Below are 23,244 nucleotides of genomic sequence, written 5' to 3' on the forward strand. Positions count from 1 at the left end.
TGCCCTGTCTGTTCTCACCGCTCCCCCCTCCCTCCGCCCTCCCCCCTCCCCACGCTCGGCTCCGTCCCCTCCTCGGGGCCTCCGGGCGTGAGTGTGTCTCTGTGTGTGTGAGTGAGTGTGTGTGCGCGCGCGCGCGTGTGGGTCGCTGGGTCGCTCGCTCGCTCGCTCCATGTTGCCTCCTCTCTTGGTACCTGCTGCTGCCGCCGCCGCCGCCGCCGCCGCGCTCGGGGCTGCGGGAAATGCGAGAGGCTGAGCCGAGGAGGAGTCGCAGGAGCAGCCGAGGCGGCGGCGGCGGCGGGAGGAGCCCCCCAGTAGCAACAGCAGCAGCAGCAGGACGACGACGAGGAGGATCCATGTGTCTTTCCTGGTGACTAGGATGTCGTCGGAAGAGGACAAGAGCGGGGAGCAGCCCCAGCCGCCGCCGCCGCCGCCGCCGCCGCCGCCCCCTGAGGAGCCCGGAGCCCCGGCGGCCCCGAGCCCCGCAGCCGCAGACAAAAGACCTCGGGGCCGGCCTCGCAAAGATGGCGCTTCCCCTTTCCAGAGAGCCAGAAAGAAGTAAGTTGAGGGGGTGAGGGAGGTAGGCAGGCTGCCAGTCCTGAGCTCGGGGACCCGAGCTGTCACTCGACACACCGGGCCCCTGGCTACCCCGCCCCATCCCCCTCCGAGGCACCCCCTCCCTGCCTCCCCCGCCCTCGCCCTCTCGGGGGAAGTGGGGGTGGGGAGAGATTCGCTTAATGTCTTAATCAACCCCCCCCATACCCCCCCCTTCCTGATTTTAAACTTATTTTTTTTCTTATTCCCCACCCCCCACTCTGGAACACTGTGCACCTTTCTCTGCCAAATAAGGCCCCTAGTTGTGTCCCCTCCTTTCGTCAGGACACTTGCCTTCTGCAGTTTTGATTTCTGGGCTCTGTTTTCTTAGGACTTTTCTTGGGGAAGCTTCTTTTTTAAGGTATCTCGGCCTAACTGAACATTGGTTGAAACCAACACGATCACAAAAGTCCAGGCAGTGTCATTGCATAATTTGTTTTAAACCGCAGAGCAGTACACCTTCAGGAAACTCCTGGCTGTCAAAATGTCTTAGCGAGGTGGTCCTCGTGGCACTCGTTGGTGGGTAAGAGGGACTGAAAGCTTCGGGGGATGTTTGGCTTTGTTAAGTATTGATTTTTCTAACTCTTTCCCTCCCTCTCTGATTCTTAGAACTGCCTTTTGCCAATTTTTACATTTATAGGAAGTCGCTTTATCTCTACTTTCTTACCCCCCTTCTTCCATATACTCATAGAATTTCAGGGTGAAACGTAGTGCCACATTTTTGCTGTAACATACAAATAAGGTGGGGGGAGAATCATTGTTGACGTAGTACAGATGTGATGTTTAACTAAATTAGTATTGAAATACATAGACATTTAAGTGTTAGTGGACCAGGAATTTTTTGTTGTTTTTCGTTACATAAACTGTTAATACAGACTGCCTATTAGTAGATAGCTATAAAATTCTGCTTTGAGGGTCTTTGTCAGGTATTATGACCCTTCTTTTAAGTTAGGAATTCATTGACAACACTTGTTAATAAAAGTTCCATGAACTAAATGAGAGCTGTTCTTCTAATTACTCCTCTTCTATGCTGTGGTGACTTGAGCTTGGTGGGGAGAATTAGGAAGACTACTGAATGTCCAGGTATTGTTACCTGTTTTAGTTAGATATCATACTATTTTCTACATGCTAGCTTTTTATTTTAATGTAGAAGATGATGTTATTGGATGGCATAGCATGATATGGCATAACCTTTGACTGTATGGGCTCCTTTTTTTTTAAATCTTGTTAGGTTTTTGTTTAATTTGTTATTTGTATCTAAAATGGCAAGCCATGTAGTAAGCACTTAATAAATGCTTATTGATTGATTGCATCAATACTCATCACCAAGTTGCATCTCAGTAATGAGGAGGGAAATTATGTATATTTCAAACGATCATTTAATTTTCTAGACAAAAATAAGGAAAGTTTTCTAGCATCAGACATTCTGTAATATAACATACCCGGTACCATTTTAGTTGCTGTTACACTTAGCCTTTTAATGAAATAATTTAAAGTAGGGTAAGGTAGCACGCTTTTAAAAGTGGGTTTACCCTGTTGAAAAATTTACTTTTTACTCTTTTGTATTTTGAAAGGTACATGGATTGAGTACCATATTAGGATCTTAAACTCATGACTTTTTTTTCTTTCTAAATGTATATTGGTCATATTATTGGATATTAATTCTGATGGGTACAGTTATTTAGATGTCTTTCTAAACATTCTTAACATTAATACAGCTAACCTAATATTTTTACTCAACTTATTTAAGGTAATCTGTACTGAAATGAGCATATTACATTAAAACATCTTGTAAATTAACTAGATAAAATGATTAAAGACATTCACCATCATTTATCTTTAATTTCTAAATAATTTTTTGTGAAAGAAGAAAAAAATGTTAGAAAAAGGGTTTAGAATGTGTTCTGGACACAGTTGAGAAAACCCTACAACATTTATATTCTACTGGTATAAAACTTCAAAACATTTTGAAAAATTTTCACACTGAAAGGAAATTCATATTCTATTTGTAAACCAGTACTGTGTTTCTCAGTCAAGAATGAATGAGACTGTGATTTTTTTTTTTAAACTTTCAGGATAACAATATTTGGCTACAACGTGCTCTTTAGCTCAAAAAGATGAAGCTTTGTGTAAGTGATTCTAATATCCTATGAGTATTACATTTTTTCTTTTGAGTAGTGGAGTTGGTTTGTTGTTGTTGTTGTTTTAGTTTGAAGTAGTAACCCTTGGTCTTGAAGCAGGATCAAAACCTAATTCCTGTGAATGGAAACCAATACAAAAATTCTGTAGTACTAAGGTTTTTGTTCTTGTTTGTATGTTTGATTTTTAGTTGTGTTTTCCTTCAGTAAGAACCCAGCCAGGAGAGATGTCATTAGGTAGGACCTTGAAAGTGAAACTAACTGTTAGAAATATGAATTAGACCTTTAATAGCTAAAAAGTCTTGGTCTTGTGAAATAATATCTAAACTATTAAAAAATAAATTAGTAAGATGTAATGGGATAAAAATCTTCTAAAATATTAAAACTGAAAATACCTCATTATGAAACATTTTTCATTTAAAATGAAATTTCTCTAAAGTCTGATATTAACTTTAACTCTATTGGTAAAAAATAAAAACCTTTTGGGGGTTGGGGTGTGCTTATTTTTTCCTCATGGATTCAAAGCCAATAAAGAAATGCTTTCAGCACTTATTTTTCTCCCATTAGCTATTTAGTTGTTGTTTTTTTTTTTTTTGCTAGATACCATTTTTTAAAAATCCCCAGGCAATCTAATTGCTGGTATGGTATTAACTATAATTGTGTCAAATTATGCTTATTATAGTCAAGGACTTTGAATTAGGCTATTAGTCTTAGGACAGAATTTTTTAAAAAGTGTAGTGAAATTAGGCTTACCTTGTTGAGATTTCACGTGGAATAGCAAAAGCTTATTTTGTCTGCATTTTAAATATACTAGTTAGTAATTCAGATTAATTAGTATGGAAACCTGGAGTAGTTGATACTGATGCAAGTACAAATATTGGTTAAGAAGTGCCAGGACCACTAATACTAATACTGGACAAAGGGATCTGTTTGAAAGTTGTATTTTTTTTCCTCTCAGTTAACAGTAAGGGAGCCTTTTTTAAAAAAAATAAAATGTCACTGAGGAGTCCACAGTCTAAATTTTATGCCACTAAATTAGTTGGGTGAGGAGGACAATTCCACAATATCTACCAAGCTAATAAAGTTGTTTTGAGAAATGGTGAGGAACTTCCCCTGACCTTTATACATGACCTGCTCATACCCTGAAGCATTTTTATCATGTGGCAAGAGAATCCTTGCTATTAGAGAACCACCTTGAGGAGTATTACTGCTGTAGAAAATAACTTAGGAACTGACTTGTAATAATACCATTCAAAGACTGAGTGTTTTACTTGGTGAGTGTGGCTCCCTTGTATCTGAAAATGAAGAGAAAAAGGGGAAATTGTACTGCACCATTATGATATTTATGGTGGTAGCAAAGATGTCACTGGTCATCATTACTATCATTTATTGCTCAGGGAATACAAAAACTCCACCTATATTTCATGAGAAGGCACCTTCAAGTAGCTTTTTTGGTAACTAAAGTATTTTTCAAAGTAAATGAAAACTTTGGAAAATTGATATCATGATGAACCTGACACTGTTGAAAAGCAGCTCTTGAGAAGGTGAGATTTTTCCTTTGTGCTTTTTTAAAAAACTGATTTTATGGTAGTTTGCTCTTTTATCTCTGTGCTTAGCTATTTATGTGTCTTGTTAAATATAATTATGTAAAATATGTAATCTATGTTCCAATTTGGTTAGAAAAACTCTTGGTATGAAATATTTTGGGATAGTGTATAATAGCAGACCAGCTCAAAATTGGAATAAAGACTAGAAAAATTGTAATTTCATCTTTCAAATAAAATTGGAATTGCAAAATTCCAAAAGCTTTTCTTTATCCAGATGCTTGATTTCATTCATTAGCAATTGGGGCTTTTCCCCCTTCTATTTCAAACATGATGTCACTGCTTGTTTCTTTTTCCTCTATATTGGTTCTTTTCATTTTATATTATCTATTTTTAGTATAGGGAATTTTTGTACAGGAAAAAAATGTCATCTTAGGTTTTTTTAGTTTTATGCTTTACTGTCAGGATTGGTAGTTTCCAGGGTATCAGGCCAGAAGACAGAATTTGGAGCAGAGACAGGACAGTGCTACTTGTTTACCCTCTTTAAAATTATAAATTAAACCACAGGCCTTGGTCAAATTTCCTGTGTCCAGGATAGTTCAAATCTATTAAAAATGCAACTCATAGTTATTACTCAAAGGAGGTTTAAAATTTTTTTTTTTACTGCTACTTAAAGGCTTTCAGGCTTCATAGCACTTGATAAACAACCTTGGGAGGTACTTGCTATTATCCCTATTTTACAAACGATGAAATTGAGATAGACCAAGATTGTGACTTGCCCAGGATCCCATACATTAGTGAGTGTCTGAGCTAGGATTTTGAACTAAGGACTTCTATTAGCATTCTATCTTGTGTGCCTCCTAGATTCTTTAAAGCTTTCTTTCTAAGACCAGATTTTAGTTAACCAAAAACTGCAGGTGCTATTCATTCCTTCTTCCCCAATCCAATGGTCCTTCATTGATCAGGGCTTTGGACTGAATTTGATGACTGGTTTTAATGGGACAGAGGTAGACATCTTTAAAATTCCACATTTCTTTTTCTGTATCTTTTGTTCTTTCTCTTTATTCCCCCCCCAATCATTTTAATCTCCTTTTTCTTTATTTTACTTTGCTTCTTCCCTTCCCCTGTTTTTTTAAATTTAATTATTAAAACTTTATTGATATCTTATGTTTTTATAATACTTGTTTCCCAGAATATCTTTGAATCTTCAAGAGAGTCATACTATTAAGCAAAAATAAGTAGGAGAAAAAGAAAAAACATTTCAGCAAAACTAAACATATTGCAAAAGTCTGAAAGTATGGGTATTGATATCCAATTTACTCTATCCCTGCAAAGAATGGGTTTTAGGTGCCTCCCTATAGCTCTTCTTTGGCGTCTTATTTTCCTCTATTATTTTAGTTCTGCCATGCTGCCTACTAGGATTTCTTGGCAGCATTAATGCAAAACCTATGGAGTGAAATAATAATGGCAGTTAACATTTACATGGTGCTTTAGAGTTCTGTAAAGCACTTTTCTTACATGATAACATGTCGTCTGGCTTTATGGTGGTCTTGCTAGTGTGGGAGAGCAGAATCAGACATGCTTTTGGAGGTGACAGATTTTAGATAGGGGAGAGAATGAGTAGTAATTAGTTGTTAGTAATATTAGTCTACTTATTTGAAGTATGTTAAAGAAATAGCAGAAAATTAACAGCAATAAAGTCTTATCTCTCCTAAGATTTTCAAGGCACTTGAAGGATAAGGGTAAGAACGCTATTTCTATTTGACTTTGTAGCTGTTTTTGCTTCTGATGGTGTTAGTCTTCTCCAGGGTACTCGGGATATATTGACTTCAGCCAGTCATTGTCAGTGACGAATATGCATGTAGATGGGTGGGTGGTTGTGGTGTAAATTGGTAGTAATTTTTAAGACCATATGTAGTTAAAAAATTTTTTTAGGATAAGTATTTGGATACTATGAATTGTTTAGTTCAAATGTAAAATGCCTGATGTATACAGGGCCACTGGGTTAGGTGGTGCATAAGTAAATACAGTTGCATAAAAAAATACAAAAATAGTTATTCAATTTGGAGGGAGAAACCACTATAGTTAGGGAAGATGAGAATTGTGTAAGACTTCACAGGGGGCAGCTAGGTGGCATAGTGGATAAAGCACCGGCCCTGGATTCAGGAGTACCTGAGTTCAAATCTGGCCTTAGACACTTGACTAGCTGTGTGACCCTGGGCAAGTCACTTAACCCCCATAGCCCCACAAAAAAACCCAAAACAAATCAAAAGACTTCACAGATAATTCTCACAATTAAAATGATCCTTAAAGGACAAGGATTTTGAGGCACAAGTGAAAAGGTATATTTGAGGTATGATAAAAACTTGTGTAAATGGGGGCAGCTAGATGGCACAGTGGATAGAGCACTGGCCCTGGAGTCAGGAGGACCTGAGTTCAAATTCGGACTAAGACACTTAACCCCCATTGCCTCACGAAAAAAAAAAAAACCCAACAAAAAAGCAAACTTGTGTAAATGGTTGGAAGTAGGAGTTGAGTCCATTGTCTTGCGGGCTCCCCCCCCCCCCACTTGCCCAGGGTCACACAGCTAGTAAGTGTCAAGTGTCTGAGGCCGGATTTGAACTCAGGTCCTCCTGTATCCATGGCCATGCTTTCTCCACTGCCTGCCCCACCTAGCTGCTCACTTAGTCCATCTTTTTTTGAACATGAAGTGCTTGAAGTGGCATAAAAAGAAATATTTAGAAAAATAGATTGAATCAAACTACAGAGAGACTTAAAGGTTAGGTTGAGGAGTTGTCTTGTTCTGAAAGCAATAGGGAACCTTGAAAAGGTTTCTTGCCTTTTTTTTTTTTAAACAAAGGTTAAAGCTGAACATGGGTTTGTTTGTTTTTTGGGGGGGAGGGAAGATGAGGCAGCTGCTGGATGTATTTTGGCCTTTTGATAATGGGGGGAAGGGAAATAAACACTACTGGGGAAGGGAGAGACTGAAAACAAGGGAACAAATTTGGAAACTATTAAAATACTCTAGGTTTAATGATGATATGAACTAGAGTGGCAAAGTAAGTACAGAAATAGTCAAAGAATACTAGGGTACGAACCATGGTGACAGAATTGTGATGTCTTCAAAAAAGGGGGACTATGGGGCCAGAGAGCAGGAGTTTAGGTGATATGCATTCATGGGATACTTATCTGTTGGAGCTAGAAGAGCTCTTGCAGATTATCTTGTTTGCTCCCATCATTTCATGATGAAGAAACTGCTATTCAGAAGTAAAGTAGCTTGGTGTGGTGGTTGTATAGTAACAGAATAGTGACTTAAAACTCTGACCTTTCCATTTCAAGTATAGTGTTTTTCCCACCACATCATGGGAACATGTATATATGTATATAGATATTTTATTTCTGGGCAGGCTTTTGACTATGGAAATGTTATAGTGGAAGGTAGTATCCTATGCAGAAAGACGGTATTTTGGAAGAAGAATGAGTTGGGGGTTGATGTGGGGAGATAATTGCCATTGTGGATATGTATTCTGTGAAATATGCAAGTGGACATTTCCAGCAATCACTTGCAGGTATAGAACTGGCATTTGGGAGAGATTTAGAGCTGGATATATAGATATGGGTGTTATCTGTATACAGATAAAAATTAAACCTATGGGAACTGATGAGATTAAAAAGAAAAGATGTTGAAGGTCCAGAATAGAACCTTGGGGGAACAAACATACTTGAGGACTAGGAAATTAATGATGAGAAAGGGAGACTGAGAAAAGATGAAACCAGTAAGAAGAGAAGTATGTCGCAAAAGTCTAACAGTGAATGAAATAGAAAAGCCAAAGGGCTGTGATCAACAGCATCTAAAGTTCCAGAATGTCCAAATAGGATGAGGACTAGGAAAGGTCATTGGATTTAGTAAAAGGTCATGGGCAACTTTGAAAGAGAGCAATTTGATTTGAGATATGGGAATAGAAACCACATTGGAAGAGATAGAAAAATGAGTAAGAAGGGAAAAAAGAAGTAATGATTGTCAATTACTTTTCTTTGGAGATTGGCTGTGAAAGGGAAAGGGTCAAATTTTCAAGGTTGGAAATTTAATAATAATAGCATTTATATGTGGCTACTAGATGTCAGGCACAATGTTAAATGCTTTTGCAAATATTACTTTGTCTTCAGAGCCATGCTAAGTTGCTATTACAGTCTGAATTTTACAGTTGAGGAAACTTTGGCAAACAGTTTAAGTGACTTTGCCTAAGGTCACATGGCTATTAAGTTTCCAAAGTCAGATTTAGACTTTATTAAGTCCTTTAATGGCAAAACAAGTGATAGTATTCTACTAAACTAGTTTCTAAGGCTGATTCTTGTACTTGTTGACTTTACTGAAGATGGAGGTGAAGGAGAAAGAATCAAGCATGCCAAGATTCTTAGTTCTGACCAGGAATAATGGTCCTATTAACAGAAGCATAGAAGTCAGACAGGAAAGCTAATTGACAAGGCAAGATGAATGATAGGAGAAAAATTGTGTTAAACCTGCTGATTTTGAGATGAAGGCATATATATTAGAAGAGAAATTTCTATCAAAGCATTGGGGTCTAGGAGAGAAATCAGAGATGATTTGATTTGGGGGGGTGTTGTCCATGAAGAGGTCATAGTTTCAACCCTGAAATTGGGGAGATCTCTCAAAGAGAAAGTGGACAGAATCATAGCAAGTTGATATAGGGTCACAGATGTAGATTTGTAAAGAACCTTAAGGACATCATCCAGTCCAGCTTCTTCCCTCTCCCGGTTCCCCCCCCCCCCCCATTTTACACATGAGAAAACTGATTGCAGGGAGTTTGACTTTTTTGGGGGTCCAAGGTAGTTCAGCTGGATCAGAGCCTTGGTTTTTTTATTCTGTGTAGTGTTTTTTTTTTGGACTGTCAAATTGTTCAGTAGCTAGAGAGGAATAACTATGGTTTTGTGGAAAGTGCTGGAGTTTTTGTCTGAAGACCTGGGATCTAGTCCAATTCTATCTACTGCTTAACAGTGCAGCAACCTTGGGCAAAAATAATTAGTCACCTCTCTGAGACCCTAATTTCTCATCAGGATCAGTGTACATGATAAATAAAGGAAACAGCAACTAAAACCAAACCAAATGCTTTATACATGGATGTCCCTAAATAAAGGGGGGCGGGAATAAAAAGACATGTCAGCTGAATGAATTATATATTTTTTATTGCAAAACAAGAGATGTCATTTCCTGGAAGAAATAGAATACTCAGTTTTATTTTAGAAGTTGTTTGAATAATGTTCTTGCCTATTATATAGCTGTCCTATAAAAGTGTTGCTGGCATTGTTGCAGAGTGCAGACCTCTTTAAGCAGGACCCATGATTTCATCTAAAGGAAAATGAAATGGAAAAGGAAACAGGTTGTCCTGTAACAGTGGAAGGGATGTTAGATCTCTCTCTGTCATTACCAGCAATATTCTTTTTTCTTTTTTTTTGGTTTGTGTTTGAGGCAGTGAGGGTTAAGTTACTTGCCCAGGGTTACACAGCCAGTGTCAAGTGTCTGAGGCTGGATTTGAACTCCGGTCCTCCTGACTTCAGGGCTGGTGATCTATCCACTGCGCCACTTAGCTGCCCCCTACCAGCAATATTCTTGCCACAGTCCTTAATAGGCTGATTCTTCACCTGCAAGATGGTCATCTGCCTGAGAGTCAGCATGGCTTCAAAAAGGGCTCTGAGGAACTGTTGATACGGTGTTGCTGCTTGACATCTCTAGGAGAAATGTCAGAGGAACAGAGGTCTGTATATAATATACGTTGATCTATCTGACCAAGGTCTTTCTTTGATAACATTAGTTGTGAGGGCTTGTGGAAGATTATGACAAAATTTGGTTGTCTGGAGAAGGATTGTATGTCATGTTCATGATGGCATGCCTTGCATAGGTTCTGGATAATGGATGATGCTCTTCTGTTTTTCCAGTCACTAATAGAGTGAATGGGACTGTGTACCTTCTCCCATGCTTTTTAGCATGTTGTTTTCAGCGATGTTGTTGGACAACTTCAATGGGGATGAAAATAGCATCAGGGTCAGCTACCACACTTGGTAAATTATTTAACTTGAACAGGCTACAAGTCAAAACCGAAGTGGAAGCTGAGTTGGTTCGTGACTTTATGTTCCTAGATAGTTGTGCATTCAGCATAGCCTCTGAGGCAGAGATGCCACAGAATATGGATCCATTCTCTGCTGCTTGTACTAATTTTGGCCTGACAGTTAACGACAAGAAAACCCGGGTTCTCTACCAGCAACACCACACCATCCATACATGGAACCACCAGGTGCAGCAAATGGAGTAATGTTGAATGCTGTGGATAAGTTCACTTATCTTGGCAGTATACGTTGCAAGGATGATGAGGTTTACACCTGGATTGAAGGAACATGTGGGAGAGAAGGGGTATTTAGATTCCTAGCCAGACCTAAGATCTACAGAGCCATTGTTTTGACCTCATGTTTGTATACCTGTAAAAAACCTGGACAATATTACCAGCACCATGCCAGGAAACTGAATAATTGCTTCCATTTGAATTGTCTTAGGAATATTTGCAGATCACTTGATGAGATAAGGTACTGGACACTGAAATCCTTTCTTGAGCTGAACTGCCAAGCATTCTCACTCTACTGCAGAGAGTGCAACTCTGATGGCCTGGCCATGTTGTTCAAATGCCAATGGTACGATTGCCTGAAAGACTATTTTATTTTATGGAGAACTCACACATTGTAAGTGCTCACATGGAAGTCAGAAGTGACACAAGGATACATTCAGGGTTTTTCTGAAGAACTTTGGAATTGATTGTGAGACATGGGAGATGCTGGCACAGGACCACCTAGCATGGTGTACCAGCATCAAAGAACAAAGTAGAACTGCAGTGGTTTAAAAGATGTGCAAATTTAGAGACATCTCCATTCTAAATGTTCCTATAGACTATTTGTGTCTGACCTATGGTAGAGCCTTTTGAGCTCATTGGTCTGATCAGTCACAGCCTGAAAGAAGATTGTACCTTCACTTTAACATGGTGGTGTCATTTTGGTCCTTCTGAGCACAAAGGACAACCACCATCCTAGCCATTTGCAGTGGTCCTCTTGCTTCTATGTAGACTAATTCATGTGGTAAACTGGTTGACTAAAGTCATAGTGAAAAAATTCCAATTTGTTTGTAGAGTGGCTATGACAAATTTCATGGATCCGATGGACAAAATTCAGGAGCATTCTTATCACTTTTAACAATCTAGGTTTTTGAAAGCCCTTTATTAGGAAAGATGATGTAAAACCCTTTAGTTTCCTGATGATGATAATAGCTACCTTTTATATTCAATTCAGTAAAGATTTATTAAGCTTTATATGTATTAAGTCCTGAGGATACAAATAAGAGAGAGTTTCTGCCCTTAAGGAGTTTACAATCTAAAGGGGGAAGATAACAAATTTGAGGAAGTTGGAAGTGGGGGGAGGGGAGGTAGACACCAGGTTGCATATTCTTCCATGGAGTTGAGGCCAAGCAGAGCTGCAGATGCCAAGTGGAGTGAGTTGCAAAATCCAGGTTCTGCTCTCTCTATAGTAAGGCTTTGGGTAGAGTTGAGTGCCCTATCCTCCATCCTTGTAGCCAAAGGGGAAAGGAAGCTTAGGGAGGTGGGAAGGTGTTGAGTATGTTCAAGGCCGAGTTAAATAGCTTGATGAAATTTCTGGTGACCAGTATCCTAGGAATGACATCTTGTTCGTAGAGTTGGAACCAAGCAGAGCTGTAGATCCAAGGTGGAGAGAGCTGCAAAATCCAGGTTCTGCCTACTTTAAGGTTGAAAAGTGCTTCAGTAATGGTCAAAAGATATGAACAGGCAGTTTTCAGATGAAGAAATCAAAACTTTCTATTGTCATATGAAAAAATGTTCTAAATCACTATTGATTAGAGAAATGCAAATTAAAACAACTCTGAGGTACCCCCTCACACCCATCAGATTGGCAAATATGACAAAAAAGGAAAATAATAAATGTTAGAGAAGCTGTGGAAAAATTGGAACACTAATGCATTGTTGGTGGAGTTGTGAACTGATCCAGCCATTCTGGACAGCACTTTGTAACTATGCCCAAAGGCCTATGGGGCTATGCATACCTTTGACCCCAGTAATACCACTAGGTCTATATCCCAAAGAGATCATAAAAAAAGGGAAGAGGACCCACATGTACAAAAATATTTATAGCTGCTCTTTTTGTGGTGGCAAAGAATTGGAAATTGAGGGGATGCCCATCATATGGGGAATGGCTAAATAAGTTATGGCATATTAATATAAGAAATGATGAGCAGTCAGATTTCAGAAAAACCTGGGAAGACTTAAGTGGACTGATGCTGAGTGAAGTGAGCAGAACCAGGAGAACATTGTACACAAAAACAGCAACATTGTATGATGATCAACTGTGATAAATTTAGCTCTTCTCAGCAATACAATGATCCAAGACAATTCAAAAGAACTCACAATGGAAAATGCCCTCTGTATCCAGAAAAAAGAACTATGGAGTGTGAATGCAGATTTGTAAGGAATTGGTTGTGATTTGGGGTTTCTGTGACCCCATCTTTGGCTGGGATTGGAGGCCAGGCTGCTCTTTACAGATTAAACTACACTATTTCTGCTTTTTGTGGTTTTCTTTTTCTTTCATTGAGATTTTTCCCTTTTGTTCTGATTCTTCTTTTGCAAATTTTCGCCCCCCCTGGGGCAATGAGGTTTAAGTGATTTGCCCAGGGTCATGCAGCTAGTAAGCATCTGAGGCCTCATTTGAACTAGCTTCTTCCTGAATCCAGGGCCTGTGCTTTATCCACTGCGCCACCTAGCTGCCCTTTTCACAACATTTCTAATGCAGAAATGTTTAATGTGATTGTACTAACCTATATCAGATTTCTTGGGGAGGAAGGAAGGAAGGAAGGGAGAGAGGGAGAAAAATTTGGAACTCTTACAAAAATGAATGTTGAGGGGCAGCTAGGTGGCGCAGTGGATAGAGCACCGGCCCTGGATTCAGCTAGACCTGAGTTCAAATCAGGCCTCAGACATTTAACATTTACTAGCTGTGAGACCCTGGGCAAGTCACTTAACCCCAGTTGCCTCCCCCCCCCCAAAAAAAAAAAAGAATGTTGAAAACTATCTTTACATGTAGCTGGGAAAAAAAAATACTATTAAGATTAAAAAAAGAAAAGTGCTTCAGTGGCTTATATAATGCTAAATGAAACTGTATGTGATTTTTAAATAGTCTAATTTAGGAGATCCATGGTTTTTTGTTTTTTAAAAAAGTTGAGGCACATTCGCATGTTATGGAGAAATTTTTGCCATGTAGGATACATACAGTCTTAATATAGAATATGAAATATTTGTAATTAAAGAGAATAAATGAAAGTGGAGAAACTAGGGAGCTTTCATCAAGGTGATTTAAGTTAGCACCTTGTAAGAAGCAAATGTGGTAACATGCACATTTAATCCCAGTAATAAGGCTAAGGTTAGAGAGAGGATCCTGTGAGCTTGTGAGCTCTTAAGTTAGATCACTATGTATGTTCATCATTGGAAGGGTGAACTGGCCTGGCTTTCTCTCAGGCAGAAGTGGGATTGACCTGTGAGTAAAACAATGGACTTCCAGTCTGGAAGTTTGGGGACTCAGTCTTTTAAAGGACCAAAAAGGAAAAAAAAGAACAAAATTCCAGATTGATAAAATGTACTTTCCCATACCATTTATACTGATTTACTTTGTTTTAAGAGTTCGCATCATTTTTTTTTTAAAAGCCTGTTTGGTTGTCTCATTATCTATCCATTTAATCATTCATTCATTTAATTTTTTACTGTGAACTTCAAGGACTATTAAATATAGTTGGTTAGAGGTTTATCAATCTTTGGTTATGGCAAGTTAACACTCATAGAGTGTTAGAATTGGAAGTTTCAACCCCAAGAAAGCTGGGCTTTTTTTTCCTCCATTGCAATTTGCAGGGGTCCAAAACCAACCCCAAACCCACCAAAAATCTCATTACAGCATGTGTGTTAAGAGTAGAATATCCAGGCTGGAATTTTTGGAGACATGAGTTCTAGTTCTGACTCCACCATGAGTGGAATGATTATGAATAATTCCCATTTATCTAAAAAATTTTTTTTAAAGTGAGGCAATTGGGGTTAAGTGACTTGCCCAGGGTCACACAGCTAGTAGGTGTCAAGGGTCTGAGGTCGAATTTGAACTCAGGTACTCCTGACTCCACGGCCAGTGCTCTATCCACTGCGCCACCCAGCTGCCCCCCCCCCCATTTATTTATATAATGCTTCAAGGTTTGCTAAAGTGCTTTCTTTGTGAGGTAGGTATTATAGTTATTGTTTTACAGATGGAAAAGACAAATGAGGCAAGAAGATACTTAAATGAGTTGTCTGTGGTCAACGAGCTTTTTTTTTTTTTTTTTGACACCAAGTGCTCTTTCAAGGGATTCTTCCTGGGTTTGACCAAGTGATGTTATGGCTTCTCACAAGAGGAGCCATTGATAGCTCTAAAATCCTCTGACACTGAGAAAAAGGAAGTATCAAATATGTATGTTACATGAGGTGATAAATAGATTTTGTTATGGTTCATTATGCATTTATTTTTTGTTTGTTTTTGTTGTTTTGTTGTCTTTTTGCAGGGCAATGAGGGTTAAGTGATTTGCCCAGGGTCACACAGATAGTATGTGTCAAGTGCCTGAGGTTGGATTTGAACTCAGTTCCTCCTGAATCCAGGGCCGGTGCTCTATCCACTGTGCCACCTAGCTGCCCCTATACATTTATTTTTTGTAATATTTTCATTTTTTTAAATATTTTGATGACTTGTATACTAGCTTTCCAAAATATTTTTTTAAAGGTAAACATACCTATACATACATACGAGCCTAGCATCTGTGTTCAGTTTTTCGGTTGTGCTCTACTCTTTATGACCCCCTTTGGGGTTTTCTTGGCAAAGACACTGTAGGGTTTGCCACTTCCTTTTCCAGCTCCTTTTACAAATGAGGAAACTGAAGCAAAAAGGGTTAAGTAATTTGCCCAGTATCATATAGCTACTAAGTATATGAGGTAGGATTTGAATTTAAGAAGCTGAATTCCTGACTCTAGACCTGGTGCTTAATCCATTGTGCCACCTAGCTGCTCTTCCTAATGTGTAAATAGTGTTAAATATTAGTACTTGGGGTAGAGGAAAAGAAGCAATAGAAAGAAAGGACTTTATATTTTTTATATATTTATATTTTAAATATTTTATTTATATTTATATTAATATATTTTTATGTTGAAGTATGTTTTAGTACAACATTTGATTATAAATGTCTGATAGTTGAGAATTTCACATTATGTATATTGAGCATTTACTGTGTTGAGTCAGTAAGCATAAAATGCCTTTTATCTGTCCAGCACTCTATTAGGCACTTAGTTCATTGTCAGAAATTGTTGAATATAGGGTTACTATATGCCCATAAATGTCTTTGTGTATATGTATTATGTGTATCTGTATTTACAGTATGTATGAATCCTTTTTTATATCCTAGATGTCCTGGGATTTATCTAATTTTAAGAATGTATATTTAGAAATTAAATATTTTTTTCTTCAGTCAACTTTTTTTGGGGTAGGGCAATGAGGGTTAAGTGACTTCCCCAGGGTCACAGAGCTAGGAAATGTCAAGTGTCTGAGGGCAGATTTGAACTCAGGTCCTCCTGAATCCAGAGCCAGTGCTTTATCCACTGTGCCACCTAGCTGCTCCCATTTCTTCAATCAACTTAACAAGATTATATAAGTATATCCTTTTTTTTACATGGTCATGAATATTGGTTCAGAAAATATGTTCATATTGTGTAAGGATGTATTTCATAACATGTCAGAGGGAAAGTTTGGACTTCATGTAGAGGCCGGAAACCCTTTAGGTATATTTTGTGGTCTCTGCTTATCTTGCAATACAACCTAGTGACAAGGAGGCATCTCTCTCTCTCTCTCTCTCTCTCTCTCTCTCTCTCTCTCTCTCTCTCTCTCTCATATATATCCTTGTCTGTGGTTTGCAATTCTCTTATTGCTAGTTGATTGGTCTCTGGGAACTCTAGAAATGAAGTCCTTTTCTGATTTTGACCCACTTTTGAGAGACCATCCCTCATCTGGAGTTGGTATTGTGGACACAGAAGTTTGTAATTCTCTGTGTCAGACAGTTGCCATCTCACTGTGGTTATCTGACTTCAAGACAAATTTCTATCTCTTAATCCTGTTTTTACTCCTACTACAAATCTTTCTTTAAAGCAACATTTACTTCTGATATGCAACTTAAACATTTTTCTTGATGTAAATGTATTTTTCATTCACATCTTCTCTAGATAATGAAGATAACAACTTAATTTCTTGCATTTTTCCTGCTAGTTTGACAGTAGTCCATGGGAATTGATAATATGTAGAAAAGACTTTGGTAGAATAAGTGATAATGGCAAAATCAGAAGCATAATCTGCCTTTAGGATTTGCAGAAATGACTAAACTAGGATGGAGGTAATCATTTTAAATAAGACTTGGCACTTTGAGACAAATGTATACCTTTGGTAGTACAGGATTGAAGGGACTGAAATGTGGGGTTTCTGAGAATAGAGAGGATTATGAGAAAAGTTATAAAGGCAAACTTGATATAAGTAAGCAACTAACTGGATATGGATGGTAAAGGAAGAGGAATAATAGGTGACTGGTTTTAATCCTGGAAGAGTGAGAGAATCATGGTGCCATTATGATTTTTTTATTATGATTTTAATAAAGAGTAGAAATCAATATTTTGAAATACAGACATACTTAAAAGGAGGCACAGGTTTTAGAGGCAAAATGAAATTAGTTTTGGGCATGGCTGAATTGGAGATGTTAATGGAATATCCAATTGGAGATGGTCAGTAATCATTTGGAGTAATGGACTGTTCATCAGGAGCAAAGTTGAAGATAAAAAGATTTTAAAGACCTCTCTATATGGAGGTGATCGAAATCATGGGAGTATATAAGATTGTTAAGGCAAAGAGAAGTTGACCTAGAGGCTGCCCACACCTATGATATAGGAAGAAAAGGATTCACTAAAGAGACAGTAGGAGTGACTGCAGAGGTAGAACCATTTTCTTAACCTGTAAAAATCAGGTAAGACCAAGCAATTTCTCCAAGGTTTATTATTTGTCTTGTTTTTCCATGATCTGGTACTCAAAATTTTAAGTGCCTCTTTCAACTGATGTGGTAATAGTTGTTAACTAATCTTGGTTGAAGGATCCATCCTTAATCAGTGCTTGGTTTAAGACACTTCCACATATGTCACTTGTGGGATGAGTAGCATGCCTTACCACAGCTAAGGATCTGCCTTGTGTTCTACAAACTCATCTTGGCAATACATGCTCAGTAAATACTTTCAAATTTAAAATCAAAACTTGAATTTTGACCATAACTTTTGTTTGGGGGGTGGGGCAGTGAGGATTAAGTGACTTGTCCAGGGTCACGCAGCTAGTAAGTGTCAAGTGTCTGAGGTAGGATTTGAACTCAGGTCCTCCTGAATCCAGGGCTGGTGCTCTATCCACTGCGCCACCTAGCTGCCCCTCGACCACAACTTTTAAAAGAAAAATCTTAAAGGATTTTTCATAGAAAGTTTCTGTTGTTCTTTAGCATTGGCTGGCAGAAGCCAGACACTTAAGAATCTTTGTTGAAATTCGCCAATCAAAAGTGAGTATAGACCTTGGGTTCAAATGCTACCTCCATTGCCTACTGTTTGTGACCTCACCAAGTTACTTAATCTCCCCACCTGTAAGATTTAAAGAAAATGCAGACCTGCTTTGGTAGAGTAAATTTTCCTCATTCCAGAGAGTTCTATATCAGTGAGATCACAGGCTTAGTCTCTATCCTAAGTACCTACCTAAAATGGAATCAAACCCAAATTTTCAGGTGCAATTTGGTATTCTTTTCACTAAAATATTTTTTGTGTATCTGATCGAGACTGTTAGGAAAATATCATTTATTTCATAAAGAGTTCTATTTTGGTTATAGCTGTTGTCTTTGCTCTTATTTTCTTTCTTTGCTTATGTGTCTTTACTGTACTCTACACTTATTCACTTCAGTTTCTTTTTCTTTCAATTTACCTTTCCTTCTTTTGTCATCTCTTCCTTCCTCCTCCCCAATTTTTCCTGGAGTAGTAAAGAGCTATTCAATTAGCACTACTATCTGGGCTTTATTATGAAGTGGAACTTTTCTCCTGGCAGCAGTGTTCAACTGACAGATATCATGTGATGCTTCTCAGTTGCATAATGATGCCATGTATACAAGTGATGACTGTATAAAAACATAGGTTTAATGTTGGTTTGTATTATTAAGCTTTTTCTTTTAGTACTGTTGCTATTCAGTTGTATCTGATCCTGTATTGGTTGGCATTATCGAAAGTTAAGAATCTTTGTTGAAATTCACAACTCAAAAGTGAGTAAAGACCCCTTATGGGGTTCTCTTGGCAAAGATACTGGAGTGATTTGACATTGCTTCTCCAGTGGATTAAGAAAGACAGAGAGGTTAATGACTTGCCCAGTGTCATACAGCTAGGGAGTGTCTGAAGCTAGATTTGAATTTGGGTCTTCCTGAATTCAGGCCCAGTGTTCTATCCACTGAGTTACCTACCTGACTTTAGTACTATACTGGATTTCTAAAACACAACCTGAAATTTAAATTGCATTAAAAAAAATACTTATCCAAGAGGTATGTAGAAATTGTAAACATAAGTCTTCTAACTTTTACTAGCCCTATTCCATTTTACAGTGAACTTTTAAAAAATTTTAATTAATTGCAGGGCAATGAAGGTTACATGACTTGCCCAGGGTCACACAGCTAGTATGTGTCAAGTGTCTGAGGTCAGATTTGAACTCAGGAACTTTCTTTTATTAAAGATCACTTGCTACTTGTCACCGTTCCAGGATGATAATTGGTATTGATGTTACTTTTTTAAAAAAAAGTTATTATTATAGATTGTTATATAAATTTTTTTTAGTTGAGTAAATCAGTTCTTTTCCTAGGATGGCATAATACTATTTTATGATAAATGTAGCATTTAATTTTAATATGTTCTTAAATTGCTTCCTTCCATAAAACACCCAGCATGTATATAGTACCACCTCTTGTTGGTCCTACAATTTATCTCGACAGACTCAAATAAGATTTTTGCTAGTTGAGAAATTATTTTTTTCGCACTTTACTTTTTAGGGTACCAAGACTAGACTAGACCATAGAATTAGACTAGGATAACCGAATTGTTGGGGGAAATGTCTTATTCTTAATGGTAATTTAATTTCTTCCTATAAATCTATTCCCTCTAGTCTTCGATAGTTAGTAGACTATAATACCAGGAATAGGAAACTCCCTTAAGTTTTAGCCTTGGCTTTGAATTCCTGTCTGCCTTACAAAGATTAATGTCTGTTCTCAGTATTTCATGGAATTGAGAAATTAGATTTCTCCTATTCATTCCTTATGGAAAAAAGAATTTTGAGACTTAGTGTTTCGAAAAGATAAAATGAAAGCTAAAGAAAAAAAGTTTTATCTCTTTTCTGTGGCTTGTTCTTCCTTTTCTCTCTCTTACTGCTTTTTCTTGATGTTCATGTTGGCACTATTGAACAAGACTAACATTATGCTTCCACTAAGAACTTTATTGCACTGTGCCTAATGAAGTTTTTGTAGCCATGGTTCTGGGCTGTGATAATGAGGAAAAGGCACAGTAATTTTCTTCCCTTTTTAAAATAAGTGGTATGCTTACAGATGACAAATTATTATTTTTTTTTGGCAGGGCAGTGAGGGTTAAATGACTTGCCCAGGGTCACACAGCTACTATAAGTGTGTCAAGTGTCTGAGGCCTGATTTGAACTCAGGTCCTCCTGAATCCAGGGCCAGTGCTTTATCCATTCTGCCACCTAGCTGCCTCCAACAAATTATTTTAATGTGTTGAAGAGTATGCTTGCCTCCTGTAACATTCAGTTCTGATATAAGTATAGAAAAACAGAAACGAAGGAAAATTTTTGAAATGAGATTATATTGAAATATTGAATAAAAGTATTTTTATTATCCCATTAAGGGATTATTTTTCTAGCTTAAAATCATGTTAAAAATAGTGCTTTCTAAGAAAAATTTTGACCTTTTTGCATTTCGAATTGGAAATTGCCTCCTGAAACTAAATCCAACTGTTTAATCATTAAGTTGTAGAAAAATGGTTTAAAAAAATTCATATAGTTTGCTCTCTGTCTTCTTTGTAGTCTCATGCTAATAAATACTTATGTAAAAACATATTCTTATATGTATATACTGTGAAGTTACACGAAATTGTTTTCTAATCTTGGATTTAAAAACTAGATTATTGTTTCTGTCGTTTCCTTTTTAACCAAAATTCTGGGACTCCTAATCGAAATTCCTTTGTAGCAGTCTGATTTAATAACCATGTGTTTTTGTGCTCTTCTGTCAGTACATGAAGAGCATTTTGGATTTTAGTTAATATGTGGAATAGAGGAATGCCATACTAAATTAACATTGATTGGGTCTGGAACGAGTTATTTTCTCCAAGAATAATACCTTTTGAGTTTAATTTGAAGAATTCCAAAAGGTGGCCCTGTTGCCTTGGAGAAATAAAGTTTGTAGCATTCTTCACACCTTCTCCCCCCCCCCCCTTTTAAACAACTAAAGCTTCACAGATCAAATTTTAAAACAATTTAAGATGCTTACACTTTCCTCTCCTGTGTGTGTGTGTGTGTGTGTGTGTGTGTGTGTGTGTGTGTGTGTGTGTGTGTGTGTAACGTGAAATCTTTTGTAACCAAGACCGCACTATTTTTAAGCTTGGTATATTGGTTTAGTTTATTAGAGCAACACAAGTGGACTCAAGTTACATAATGTTTCTTTTGTTTTTGCTCAACAGCAAGAGTAAGAAACATTTGGCTGGATTTTTAGAGGATTAGAGTTTGAAGGAACATTGCTTATGGAGCCTGAGATTTCTCTAGCCAGAATTTGAAGCCAACTGTTGGGGGAAGGTTCAGAATTGGCATTGCAATAATAATGATATTAAAAGATAGTAATGAATTAGTGACATGGGAATTTTTATAAAGCAGAAATGTTTGATCTTAGACTTTGATTAAAAAAAAAAGTTGGTCCTGTAAGAAGAGGGTGTCTATCGAGGGGGAAATAGTCCATTATAGACCAGTGGATCTAGCTTTAATGTTTTGTCATAGGCGCTTTAGGGATTAATATAGGAGGCAGATAGTTTTGGGGTTATATTTAGACTGTAAACGTTATTACCCTCATCCAAAATTGACTTCCCAGTTTCTTCTTTCTTCTAAAACTTCGTTTTAGGATGTTACAGAATCTTTTAGTCTCCCGTACTTGTCTTGCTCTTAGCTGTAAATGGTGGGAGTACTTGTATCCAGTGAGCAAAGGGTTATTTAGCAGGGAGGCGCTCTGAGCCTAAAAGCTTCAGGCAGTAGAGCTGCTCCCGTTCTGGACTCTTGGAAATGTCCATTCCGGTTTTTGCCACCACCCAAGTAAAGTCGGATCTACTTTCTTCAGCTTGGCTTTTTCTTCCTCCTTCCCCTCCTCTCTTCCCATAGTCCGCTTGGGGACTCTTGAGAGCTGGGGAAGTTACCGGACTGGGGGTGGGGGTGTAGGAAGCATGTTTGGTGTTTGTTTTTCTTATTTTTCTATGGACTGGGTTAGATACTGGCGAGCGCGCCTTATTGATTGGTGTTGTTTTTGCTGTTGGGTGGGCGGACGAGACTAATGTTTATACATCAAGGAGTGTTGAACCTGGCAGAGTAACATGGCTGATCTGAGCTAGTGCGTGATAGCAGGTTATACGAAATGCTGAGGTGGATTATACATTGTAAAGCAGTAACAAAATAATCCAAATCAGTCACTTAAATGAGGTGTTCCCCAAAGGCAAAAACTTCTTGTTTCTGTGTACAGGAACAGAATTGTGTGAGTTTCAAAAAAGTTTGCCAGGTCATAGTGAAAAAGCTCCAAGGAAGTATTTGGTGTAAATATAGGACAAAGATGTAATGGTAGCATAATATGAAATATGTTTAACTGTTTTGTGCTCGAGTAGAATAGAGAAAAGAGCTAATTATGTAGACCTTATGCCCTGGGTTTTAATGTCTGAGGACTGAGACCATATAGAAAAATGGGAATAAAGTGGTGGTACTTTTTCATACTTTGTTGATAAGCCTTTCTCCTGGTTACGAATAAATATAAATAAAATAAATATAATATAAATAAATATAAATAAAATAGCTAATTTGCTAGATTATGCTAATATATCTTTTTTCATAGCATATGTTTCTAACTACATATATAAGTAGCAAAGACCAGTACTACTTGTGCACTTAGTATATTTTAAGTTGTAATATAAACCAGATTCTTCATAGAATCATTTTGATTCACATATTCCATTGTTCTTCAGGTGTTAGAAAAGTATTAATATTTGCTTTTGATTTGTATATAAATACAAAATACAAAAAAAAGTTTTCAGCAATATCCTGGGATGTTTTCAATGTCTTTTTTTTGGTTTGTTTTGTTGTTTTTGAAGGGAAATGAGGGTTAAGTGACTTGCCCAGGGTCACACAGGTAGTGTCAAGTGTCTGAGGCTAGATTTGAACTCAGGTCCTTCTGAATGCAGGGCCGGTGCTTTATCCATTGCACCACCTAGCTGCTCCCTCAATGTCTTTTTGGTAATGTGAACGAATGCCAGTAGCTGGGAATGAGATATGTAAGTGTCCTTGCCTCAGAGAACTTGATATAAACCTGAATGTTAAGTTGGTAGGAGTTCTTTACTAATGAACTTTTTTTTTAAACGCAAAAAGAATAATGTAGGGTTTAATTTTTCAGTAGCTATAGTTAATGTTTGTTACCAAATCTAAAATGGTAAATATGTTTCATAGGACTAGTAGTTACATTCTTTTAAAAAAAA

General features: G+C 37.7%; 1 protein-coding gene across 9 annotated transcripts in view; it reads left to right on the forward strand.

The window, feature by feature from the left end:
• Nucleotides 1-376: 376 nt before the first annotated feature.
• Nucleotides 377-23,244, forward strand: part of KMT2C (lysine methyltransferase 2C) — a 272,195-nt gene continuing 249,327 nt past the window's right edge. For all 9 annotated transcript variants that reach the window (XM_043966872.1, XM_043966877.1, XM_043966874.1 and 6 more), the window contains exon 1: nucleotides 377-555. In XM_043966872.1, the coding sequence (XP_043822807.1) occupies nucleotides 377-555 (179 nt within the window). The remainder of the gene's footprint in view (nucleotides 556-23,244) is intronic.

The sequence above is a fragment of the Dromiciops gliroides genome, chromosome 5 (assembly GCF_019393635.1).
Source record: "Dromiciops gliroides isolate mDroGli1 chromosome 5, mDroGli1.pri, whole genome shotgun sequence".
Lineage (NCBI taxonomy): Eukaryota > Metazoa > Chordata > Mammalia > Microbiotheria > Microbiotheriidae > Dromiciops > Dromiciops gliroides.